General features: G+C 58.4%; 1 protein-coding gene across 1 annotated transcript in view; it reads right to left on the reverse strand.

Annotated features, from left to right (window-relative positions):
• LOC122457099 (RAP1 GTPase activating protein) overlaps positions 1–12,592 on the reverse strand; it is a 123,230-nt gene that overhangs the window by 92,819 nt on the left and 17,819 nt on the right. The window contains exon 3 of the mRNA XM_043500194.1: positions 441–476. Within this exon, the coding sequence (XP_043356129.1) occupies positions 441–476 (36 nt within the window). The remainder of the gene's footprint in view (positions 1–440; positions 477–12,592) is intronic.

The following is a 12,592-nucleotide window of genomic DNA, read 5'->3' on the forward strand; positions in this document are numbered from 1 at the left end:
GCCGGCTCCAGGCACCAGCGAACCAAGCAGGTGCCTGGGGCGGCCAATGTAAAGGGGCAGCAGGACGGCGGGCTCTGGGGCGGCAATCCGCCCTCGGCAGTGGCGGGAATTCGGCGGCCGCTCCGTCACAGCGCGTTTCGCACTCGGCAGCAATTTGGTGGCGGGGACGCGACTCTCCTACGGTCACCAGTGGCAATTCAGCAGCCGCATCATCACTACGCCTCCGTGTTCGGTGGCAAGGTTTTTTGTTTTTGTTTTTTGCCGCTTGGGGCAGCAAAAACGCTGGAGCCAGCCCTGGAGCCACAACACTAACTGCCTCCCCACCACCCCCTACAGCCTGAGCTCCTGGCTACCCCACTCAGAGAGCCCTGTCTGTCCCCACTCCACCTCTGGTCTCCCCCAGGACGCAGCAAGGACCACAGGGCCAGTCACCTACTCACCAGAGGCTTCTGTGATAGATGAATGACTTGTCCACCCTGAAAAACAAGATGGAGAAGCCAGTTAGACGGGTGGCCATGGCCCTCGGGAACAAAGGCCCCTCCAGCCTGCAGGGCGCCCTCACCCATCCATGTCACCCGGCTTGGTGACCAACAGCCTCCAGCGGGACATCAGGGCTGCGAGGAAGGGGAGCTGTGTCCGGAGAGTTGGAGAGCAGGCAGGGAGGGGCAGAGTGCTCTCAACGGGGCAGCTGCAGCGGAAAATGCTCTCTCGCTTGTGTGCAAGGGGCTGGGCAGTCAGGGCTAGCCACACAGGGCAGCACCAGGGGGGTGACTGGGACATGGGAAGCCATAGGGGAGAGTGCCTTGCCGGCAGCGGGAACCAGGCAGGGAGAGGAGTGATCCCTCTAACCAGCTGAGCCCTGTGGTGGAGCTGAGCCAAGCAGGTGATGAACTGGAGGGAACAAACCTCAGGCCCAATCAGCCAAGCTGGCAGAGAGAAGCCACGAACCCAGGCAGAGAGGGCACCAGTACCAGGGAGCAGCAGGCTCAGAGAGCAGCTCCCAAGCCCTGGCATCGGGCAGGACTCGGCTCAGCAAGGCTAGAGGGCTTTGGAAAGGCCAAGCATTCTACCCCATGACCCCACAGCTTGAGGTGCTGGGATCCCTCCAAGCCAACCCCACGCTCCCTACCCCATATCCTTCACACCCAATGACCGCAGTGAGCACTCCCAGGATTGGACCCTATTGAATTGTGGCTGGTGCTTGGGACCGTCCTGGAGAAAGGGCTGGATGGCCAAGCCTGGTTATTATTAGTCACCATTGATCCAGGCCCTTCACATCCCCCCACTCTACCCTGTTCCCTACCCCCAGAACTTCCCACCATCCAGGGGGAACCTCCCAAACATGCCCTGGAGCTGTGGGGAGAGCATGACCCGGAGCAGCAGCAGGGGACAGTCTGCCCAGGGAGTCTGGAGAGCCTAGAGAGCCGTTACCAGGTGTGTTGAGGGGGTGCATAAAGGCCACAATCATGGCCCACACCCCCATTGTGTTCCATGCTGTGCAAACCCCAACAAAAGCCAGTCCCTGCCCCTCCCCCGTTCCACCACCTGCAGCCCAATCTGTCCTCGGAGCAGGGGTAAAAACGAGTCTTGCATCCTGGAACCTGTCTAGCCAGCTTAGGTGCCAAGCAGCTTCCTGCACAGCCCTGGGTCTGGTTTAAACAAGCCACTGTTTGGAAACACGCCATGGACACCGCTTCCCCCAGCAGCAACCTCATCTCCCGAGGCTGTTTCACCTCGGAGGAACCCATCCCATCCCGCCACTGAGACACAAACCACCTGAACTGCAGCCACCTCTGGCATGAGGCACAGCAGCCAGGGTGCTGCAAAACACAGCAGGGAAGTGACATGCCAAGCAAGGCACTGAGGCAAACCCCTCCGCTTATGCAGAGTGCAAAGGGGCTAGGAACAGCCCCCAAGCTACCCTGGCCTGAGACTTCATTAAAATGGGGAGAATTTTAAACTTGGAGGGCCAGATCCTCAGCTGGTAGAAATTAGCATTGTGCCATTGACTTCAATGGAGCAGCAGCAATTCACTGCAACAGGGGTTCCAGTCATCTCTCACCAGCTGAAGATCTGGCCCCTCATTTACTCTTCTCCATGCCCTCTGGCTTCATCTTCCTGATCTCAGTCAATAACCAGACTAGTAAGTTTCCAGTTTGTTTCTAGTCAGTTTTACATCCAGGTTCTCCTGTAGGGCTCTAAGGGCGAACGCCCAGAGAGGAAGGGTTAATGTTTTGTTTTAAGGTAACAAAGCTCTTCGGTCTGGGTCTCTGGGGATTGCTGGCTGCCTCCTGGGAGGGGCCCTTCTCTTTCCCAGATAGGGCTCTTGACTCAGGGCTGGAAGCTTAGGCCTGGTCTATATGAGAAAAGAGACAGCAGTTTAACTAAATCAATGCACTGAAACTAGGGCAAACCCTTTAACGCTGATGCACTTAAACTGGCTTAACTTTAGGTGATGGCACTTCAGCTTGCATCAGCAAATAACCCCATTAAGTTAAACTGATTTATACAAGGGTTAAAACAGGTTCAGTGCATGTGTGAGTGGCTGACGCTGAGAACTGACCGGAGACTCCAGAGCTAAAAGCAGGAGCTGCTGCAGCTCTCTAGGGGGGTTGTAACAGATGCAGGCCCTCTGCAGATAGTGGGCACAGCTGGGGAGGAGATTTCTCCATTTAACTATCTCAGTGCAGTTAAACTGGGGCAGCTTTCCTCGTACGCATCAGGCCTCAGCCCCCAAGGTGAAAACCAAACCCCCGCCACCAGCTGAAGGGTAGCAGAGGGATGAGTTGTCCCTGCTGGTCTCACTCCTGACCGAAGAGTCTGATACTGAACTGGAGGCAGGTCACAATAGCCCCAGCTGCGCTCAGCTAACAGAAGCATGGCATGTTTCCCAGCCCCGCAAGTGCCGGGGACAGTCGTTAGGCAGCCAGGTGGGCAAAGGAAGGTGTTACAGGTGTGCCAGTTCCTCTGCCATTAGCACTGAATGGGCAGTGCAGCATGTGCTGGCTGGGGCTAGAGGCACTGCATGAAGAGCAAGGAGCTGGCAGCATAGGCACTGACTCCGTGAGTGCTCTGGAGCTGGAGCACCCATGGGGAAAAATTAGCGGGTGCTTCGCACCCACCAGTAGCCAAGCTGCCTCCTTCTCTGCCCACGCCACTTCCTGCCACCTAACAGCTGTTTGGCAGCACTTAGGACTTTCCTGGAGGGAGTGGGAGGAGCGGGGACACAGCGCACTCAGGGGAGGAGGCAGAGAAGAAGCAGGACAGGGGCAGGGACTTGGGGAAAGAGTGTGGAATGGGGGGGAAGGGGGCAGAGCTACAGTGGGAAAAGGTGGGGTGTGGCGGGGACTTTTGGGAAGGGGTAGAATGGGGTGGGGCAAGGGCAATGCAGGGGCTGGGTCAGGGGCAGGGGTCAAGCACCCACCGGGCAGAGGGGAAATCGGCGTCTATGGCTGGTAGTGTGGTGCAGTGGCCAAAGCGGGCTGGCAGGAGCTTTGGGTTCTAGCCCCTGATCTAAGTGAGATTCCTGACAAAAGTTGTCCCCAACACTCTCCAAAAACTTGCAAAAGGTTCATGCACCCTAACAATCGTCACCCTCAGCAGTGCCACAGAGCTATCCGGGGGACAGAGCTCCAGAACTCAGTCCAGTGAGTTCAGCGTGTGGGGCTGTGCCCACAAGTGCCAAGGTGCACATGTGTGGGAGGGGGCTAGCCCTGGCACTGGCAAGAGGCACTGTGCAGCTGTGCTCAGCAGTTGCCTAGGCGACAGTCCCCACCCCACCTGGTGCATGGAGGAGCCCTTCTGGTGCTATTTGCAAGGCAAGGTGCCCTGGAGAGGCAGGTAGGTGCTAATGTGCCCGAACCCCCATGGCCTGGTGACGTACAGAGGGAACAGGGAGTCCTGGCAACCAATGTCCTGTGCGCATGGCCCAGGGCAGTAAACACAGTCCAAGGAGATGAGGGTAAATTTTCATTTCTCCCCAGCCCATCCTAGCCTTGCCCCCAGCCCTTCAGAATAAGACTGGTGGTCATGGGGGATAATCAGCGGAACATGAGCTCCCAGGGCAACGCCCTGGCCAAAAGGGTAATCAGGTACCTGGGTTATGCATTCATGTATCTCGAGTAGGAGCAGAGAGGTTATTTTACCACTGTGCTTGGCACTGGAGAGCCCACTGCTGGCATCCTGGCTCCAGTCCCGGTGCCACAGCTCAAGGAGAATGCTGATAAACTGGAGAGGGGTCAGAGAAGAGCCAGGGGAACGATTAAAGGGTTAGAAAACCTGCCGGAGCTCCATTCATTTAGCCTAACAAAGAGAAGGTTTGGGGATGACTTGATCCCAGACTGTAAGTACTTATATAGGGAACAAATATTTCAAAAGGGGCTCGTCAGTCTGGCAGCGACAGGTCTGACCTGACCCAATGGCTGGTAGTTGAGGCTAGACACATTCAGACTAAGGTGGACATTTTTAGCAGTGACAATAATTAACCATTGGACCAATTCACGGGTGTCATGATGGATTCTCCGTCCCTGACCATTCTCAGAGCTCTGCCCTAGGGATTACAGTGGGGATTACTGCCCCAGGTCTCTGGCTGGGGCTATCCAGGGGTCTGGCCACTCCCAGAGCAGTATCCCTCCTGCCTCCACCTCAAGAGATGGGATTTCCAGGCACCTTTGTGCAATGGGAGAACAATGCCAGATGCCTACCCCAGGGAGGGTGCCAGTTCCCCATGGGTAGGGCTGAGCCCGGCGGGCGAGGCAGGGCCAGGCCAGGGCTGTCCAGTCAGCTTGCACCTCTCCGCCAAGGCGAACAAGGGACCAAGTAATGATGGCGCTGATTAGGCCAGTCAACCCCAAACAACTCGTGGCATCTCGGTTGTGGTCACACACGCCTGGGCTGGCCCAGGGCTCTCTGCTGACCAGGGCAGGCCTTGAAGCAGCACTGAGAGGTGAAAGGCTGCAGTACCCATCCCCACATAGCCCCAGGATGGGTGTGTCTGCATATGCCCCACCGCATACGGGCTCGGGGCAGCAGCACTGGTCCCAGCGCTCAGCGATGGGAGCAACCCACCTTTATGCAAACCCAACAGCACCCCTTAACCCTCTGCTGCCCGCTTGGCATCTCCAGCACCTTCCTGGGCTCTGGGACAGGCCCGTGGAGTCACAGTACAAGTGCAGGGTCCCCAGGCACTTCCAGGCAGCATGCCAGAGCCAGCAACATTTAGAGATGAGGTCCTGAGGTTCCCTGTCTGGGACCCACCAGACTTTGGAGACACCCAGATGCTGAAGGGTTGGGGCTAGGTCCACCCAGCCCCCAGTGGCCACACAAGAGGCCATCAATCCCTGCACCTGAAGCGATTATTTCCCCAGCTCTGCCACAGCCCCGAGCCATGGGCTGGCACTGCAGTGCATGTGCTGGCAGCACCTTTCCAGGAAGCAGCATGGCTGGGGCCCTGGGCAAAGGGGCCAGACACAGGCGGGCACTGGGAACTGATGCTGCAGCTCCAGGCTCAGGGGGTGGCTGGAGTGCCATCCTGGCAGACAAGAGACCCAGGAGGTGCCGGTGCCTGCGAGGCACATTGGGAAGGAGGGTGAGGTGTCGGGCCTAAGCAGGGCCTGAAGGCTCAAGGCCATCAACTGATCACAGACCAGGGCCGACCTGGGGGGAACTGGTGGTTTTAGCCCATTGGCTGTATTGCCCTACATTCAGCGTAGACCCCCAGCCCAGCACCTCCCCCCATCCTCCAGAACACAGACCCAGATCTCCCCCACACACCTCAGAGCCCCCATCTCCTCTGGAGCACAGACCTGACCCAGCACAGGATCCCACCTCCCTCCCGCTGCCCTGCACACACTGGCCTCCCCCAGCCGGATCTCCCCAAGCAGCCATCCCTGCCAGGCCACCTCACGAGCATCCTCCAGGCCCCGGGGCTCCCATCAGACCCCTGCACCCTCCACGCCTTTCCCTGCAAGCACCCCCTGGCTCCCAGACTAGGTCCATCCCCAGGAAGCACAGAACTCCTTGTCCGGGTGTCACAGGGCTTGGAGGTGCCACTCCCCTGCCTGTGGGCGCTCTCCCATAATGCTGGGCCCAAGGCCCTCAGCCTCAAGGCAGCGGGCCCATTGTACAGCCCCGTGGGCAGCCCAGCTCCTGGCTGCCTGCCAGGGCCCATGTGCTGAGCCCTCATGAGGGGCCGAGAGCCCCGATTCAGCAGGAGGAAATCACTGCAAACAGCACTGGGGCAGGTGGCCCCCTGAGCCAGGACAGGCAAGTGCTGCATGAACCACACGCACCACACAGCTCAGCCAGTGCCCCTCAGTCCTGAACCTGCAGCCCCCTGGCTAACCCTCCCCCAGCTCTGCCAAGCCCCTTCATCCCCCCCCGAGCTCTGCCAGGGCCCCTCCATCCCCACCCCTGCTATCCCTGCCCTGTCCCCCAGCTCTGCTGGACCCTTCTATCCCCCATCCCCTACTATCCCCACCCCCCCAGCTCTGCCAGGGCCCCTCCATCCCCCCCCCTGCTATCCCCGCCCTGTCCCCCAGCTCTGCTGGACCCTTCTATCCCCCATCCCCATCCCCCTACTATTCCCACCCCCAGCTCTGCCAGGGCCCCTCCATCCCCACCCCTGCTATCCCCGCCCTGCCCCAGCTCTGCTGGACCCTTCTATCCCCATCCCCCTACTATCCCCACCCCCCAGCTCTGCCAGGCCCCTCCATCCCCACCCCTGCTATCCCCGCCCTGTCCCCCAGCTGCTGGACCCTTCTATCCCCCATCCCCCTACTATCCCCACCCCCCCCAGCTCTGCCAGGGCCCCTCCATCCCCACCCCTGCTATCCCCGCCCTGTCCCCCAGCTCTGCTGGACCCTTCTATCCCCCATCCCCCTACTATCCCCACCCCCCCAGCTCTGCCAGGGCCCTCCATCCCCACCCTATTATTCCCGCCCTGCCCCTCCACTCGGTTCCATTGCTGGTTGCCCTATGCAGTGATGGCTAATGGCTCCAACGAGGGCAGGGTTTACTCCATGTCTGGCCGGTTCTGTGGCGGGTACAACAGGGTCTCAGCACCCAGTGCTGTCATGATTACAGACCACCAGCCTGTACATGGGGGAGCTGAGCCCTCTGAGCCGGGTGCCTGCCCCAGCTGACTCTGCAGGGCTAGGTCCTAGCCTGCTGCTGGGACCCACATTCCAACGCTGGCCGACAGCCCCATCAGCAGCCCTGCCCTCCCCTCCCCTCCCAGCTGGGGAGCACTCACCACCCCCTCCTGAACCCACAGAAAACCTTCCCCCATAACCCCAGCCTCTGGGAAGAAGGTGCAGCCACGAGGGACCTTCCCACGGTCTCTATAGGCAGCTCCTTGCCTGCTCTCAGACCCCTCCCCAGAACTGGGGGCAGGGCAGGGCCAAACCAAACACCCTCCTCTCCGTTCTCTTGCAGGGACCTGGGTTTGAATCCTGCCCTAGGTTGCAAGTGAAATGAGTTTGCTGGGCTGAATTTCTACAGAATGCCCCCTGCCCTGTGAGGGAGAGAGCATCTGAGAGACATGCAGGGCTGGACTAGCATGGCCCCTGGAGCTATTGATCAGTCTTTGGAGGGCAGATGCAGAAGTGGGTTTAAAAATTCTCTTTGACTCTGACACCAGCACTTCCCACAGCCTCCAGAGCCTGAGGTGTACCCCCAAATCTCAGATCCCTCAGCCCCTGCAAGCACCTTCCTCCTCCCAAATCCCGCTATCTGGGCCTGTTCACGCCTGATTCCCCCCAAGCAGGGACACCTGCCCAGAGAGGAGGCAACCTCAGGTGGTGGGGTGATTGGGAAAAAACTGAATCTAGGCAGGGAGTGGGGTCCAGTGGTTAGAGCAGGGGCTGAGAGGCAGGACTCCTAGGTTATATTCCCCAGCTGTCACTGACCTACTGGTGTGGCACTCGGATTAGGTCAAACATGGTCTCTTCTCAATGTACGACGCCCGCCCGCTATATTGCCAGCACCCTCCAGACCAGGGGTGCCAAGAGGAGGGAATGAGGAAGGCAAGTGTCTGAGCGGGAAACTGGGGCCCAGAAAAAGAACTTGACAATGGCTACATGGTGAGCCAGTGGCCAAGCAGGGAATAAAACCCAGGAGTCCTGCTGCTGAGTTGTGGGCTCTGCCCATCAGAGCCTCTTCCTTGCCTGTAGGGAGGCTGCCGAGAGGCACAAACCCTGTTTCTCCTCTGAGCTCTGGGCAGTGGGTGCATGGGTACATCCCACACCCAGCCTCCCGCTTGTTGCTCACAAATCATCTGTACTTGGTCCCCAGGGGCTGTGAGACAGACCGCCCTGGCTCAGCCAGACCCTCAGAGGCTGGTGGAATCTGGCCCACGCCCAGACCCTTGCACCCAGTGCTGAGAGCTCACAGGCTCTTGAATACAGCTTCTGTCTAGCTCCTAGGTGCCTGGTGTGTGCAAACACCTGCAGGGTCAAGCAAGAGACACCCCCTCCCGCACCTATCTGAGCCACACAGGTACGGACCCGACCAACAGTGCAGGGGCAGAGCTGGAATAGCAGGTACTGCCACAGGGCAGAGCACGGGGAGATCACAAAACCGGGGGAGGGTGGCCAGAACTGGACTAGTAAAGTGGGCAGGAAATAGGCTGCAGATCAGGACTCGCAGAGCTGGGTGTGGGAGGGGAGCCCAGGGCTGGGAAAGGAGGGGGTTGCAGGTTGAGATTAAGGGGTGCTGGCAGAGCTGTGTGTGGGAAGCCAAGGGCTGGGATAGGAAGGGGGCTACAAGTCAGGATTAAGGGGCACTGGCAGCCCAGATCTGGGGTAAGGGGGGCTGCAGGTCAGAAGTGAGGGGTACCAGCAGAGATGTGTTGGGGGGAGCCCAGGTCTGGGGTAGCAGGGGGCTGCGGGTCAGAAGTGAGGGGTACTAGCAGAGATGGGTTGGGGGGAGCCCAGGTCTGGGGTCGCAGGGGGCTGTGGGTTGGGAGTGAGGGGCACCGGTAGAGATGTGTTGGGGGGAGCCCAGGTCTGGGGTAATGGGGGGCTGCGGGTCAGAAGTGAGGGGTACCAGCAGAGATGTGTTGGGGGAGCCCAGGTCTGGGGTAATGGGGGGCTGCGGGTCAGAAGTGAGGGGTACCAGCAGAGATGGGTTGGGGGGAGTCCAGGTCTGGGGTCGCAGGGGGCTGCAGGTTGGGAGTGAGGGGCACCGACAGAGCTGCATGAGCAACTTTGCCCAGCCCCCGTCCATTCTGCCCAGCTCCGTTGGTCTCATGTGTGTGGTGCTCAGGGACCCCTCTCTGCCCACAGATGCCGGGTGCTCCCCAGAGTGCAGCGATCCCAGGCGAGTGGCCCTGCGTGGGGGCACCTACCCTCCATAGGCTCCGAAGGTGAAGCTCCGCTTCCTGGAGCTCATGCCGGCAGGCGCGGGCAGGCCCAGCTGTCAGAGCCGGGGACGCTGGTGACAGCCTGTCCCGATCGCCGGCTCCTGCAGCTGCAGAGTCCAGAGCCAGTTACACCCCGGCCTCGCCTCCCTGCCCGCCCACTCCAGCGTCCGTCCCGCCCAAGCTCTGCCCGGCTCCAGCCAGCACAGACGGGGCAGGCCCTGGCTCTGCCAACAGGCAAGCGTCGCCCGGCAACCCCGCTGGGCCCCTGAAGCAGAGAACCACCCGGAGCAGCTGGCATTAACTCTGCATCTCCACTGGGCACCAGGGAGCCCATTAGCTGAGTGGGGCTGGTGCCAGCCATTCACCCATGGGAGCCCGACTGGCACCAGCCATCTCTTTCATGGGCACAGAGACCCCAGCCCCCATCACAGATCACCTGCTCGTAGAGGGTTAACACCATCAGCACCAGGAGCCACAAGCAGGGGTGCTCTCCTCTAGGTCACAGCTGGTCCCCAACCCGGCACTGCCACAGGGAAGCTCACAGCAGCATCATAAACCTACACACTGGGCATCACAACACCAAACTGGAGAGAGGGAGCTGTACAAAACAGGGGGAGGTGGAGGGGATGGGTATGTTTGGGGGAGAGCCTGGGCCTATTTGGGAGGGTGCACAGAACAGGAGGGGGTGTTTGGGGGGGATGCACAGAACGGGGGGCTGGGCATGTTTTGGGGGGCTGCACTGAACAGGGGATGGGTGTGTTTTGGGGGGCTGCACAGAGCAGATGAGGGGCTGGGCATGTTTGGCCCCCTTCAGCCACAACCCCCAGGCGGCATGAGCCCGACAAGCTTGTGGATTGTTCCCCCTGCAGCGCGGGGGAGCAGGTTGCTCAGCAGTGGGGGGAGGGAAGGGACACTGGCAGCCCTTGTTCTATGCCCAGGGCAGCGCCCACTCAGCCCAGCTCGGCTCCTGGGGCACCTGCCAGGCTGGGCGGGGGGGGAGTGGGAGGAATTCCTGGCCGCGGGGGCCGGCAGGGAAATCAGTGGGGGTCGGGGCAGAGTATCGGGTTATAGGGCTGCCAAGCACCGACCCCTCCTGCCCACCCAGCCCCCCCACTATATAGCCCTGCACAACCCTCTACACACTATACCCTTGCACCACCCTATAGAAACACACATATATTCCTACATGTGCACACACACACACACTGTACCCCTACCCAACCCTACACAGACACACACTATACCCCTGCACAACCCTACACACAAACATACACACACTATACCCTTTGCACCATCCTACACACACACACACACACACACACACACAGTATATCCCCTGCATGCTATGCACACACACTGTACCAACTGCAATCTTGCACAGACACACACTGTACCCCATTCACACACACACTATACCCCCCTGTGAAGACAGACAGACAGACAGACACACACACTACTTTCTGCACACACAGCTGCTCAAGCCTGCTCCACACACTATCCCCTGCACAACCCTACACTCCTACACACATACATCTTTTGCATCATCCAAGACACAACACACACACACACACACACTGTATGCACTCTGCACAACCCTACACACTCACACTATACTCCCTGCTCAACCCTACAACACACAAACACACTCTATATCTCTGCATCATCCTATACATACATACACTATACACCCTGCTCTCCACTGTACGCTCCTTCACAATCCATACGATACCCCTTGCACAGTCCCACACACTATACCCTCCAGCTCAACACACACACACACACACACACACACTATATCCCCTGCGCAACCTTACATCCCCCACAAAATATCCCCTGCACAATTGTATACACATCAAATATACCCTCTGCACAATCCTACACACACACATACTACACCTTCTGCACCATCCTACACACACTGTATACACTTTGCACAATCCTACACACACTGCACCATTCTACACCACACACACACACACTACCCCTGCACAACTCCACACCCTACGCAAACCCACACTGTATCCTCCTTCACAACCCACCTACACACACTCTACACCCCAGCACAACCCTCCCACAAACACGCTTTACCCCCTGCAAAACTCCACTACCCACACTATACAATCCTGCACCCTAAATCACAATATAACCCCTGCACAAGCCCATCACACACACACTATACCCCTACAAAACTCCCACAATACCCTCTGGCACAACCTACACAAACACTACCCTGTGCACACCTCCTTGCACAACCCTCTTCCACAAACACACTATAGTCCTCTGCACAACCTCCCATCCACACAGGACACCCCCAGCACAACCTACACACACACATTCTGCCCTCTGCACACATACCTCACACACTTTACCCTCTGCACAACCCACCTACTCATACACACGCTATCCCCCCTGCAGAACCTATACACACATACCATACCGTACCGTACAGCACTATGTAAACATGACACCCCTGCACGACACACACACACTGCACACCCTGCATACCCCCCACTATGCCTCCTGCACAACTCCCACAGTACGTACACACACACCACACTACTCTCTGCACACACCCCAGCAAAACCCCCCACACTATACCCCCTGCACTCACACCATACACTCCCAGCACAACCCCCTCACCACACACACACACACACACACACACACCATGCGCTTGGAGCAGCACTGGCCCTCCCATGTGCTTCCCACACAGCAGCACACCACAGCCCATGCCAGCTACCTCACCACTGGGCACCCTGCTTCCTGTTCTGCCTGCCTTTGCACCCTCCCTGAGCTAATAATGCAGGATTTCAACTCCCCCATATTGACTGGGTACATGTCACCTCAGGACGGGATGCTGAGATAACGTTTCTTGACACCTTAAATGACTGGTTCGTGGAGCAGCTAGTCCTGGAACCCACAGGGGAGAGGCAATTCTTGATTTAGTTCTAAGTGGAGCACAGGATCTGGTCCAAGAGATTAATACAGCTGGACCGCTTGGTAATAATGACCATAACATAACTAAATTTAACATCCCTGTGGCGGGGAAAACTCCACAGTAGCCCAACACTGTAGCATTTAACTTCAGAAAGGGGAGCTACACAAAAATGAGGTTAGTGAAACAGAAATTAAAAAGTACAGCACCAAAAGTGAAATCCCTGCAAGCTGCGTGGAAACTTTGTAAAGACACCATAATAGAGGCTCAACTTAAATGTATACCCCAAATTAAAA

Source organism: Dermochelys coriacea, chromosome 18 (genome assembly GCF_009764565.3).
Source record: "Dermochelys coriacea isolate rDerCor1 chromosome 18, rDerCor1.pri.v4, whole genome shotgun sequence".
Classification (NCBI taxonomy): Eukaryota; Metazoa; Chordata; order Testudines; family Dermochelyidae; genus Dermochelys; species Dermochelys coriacea.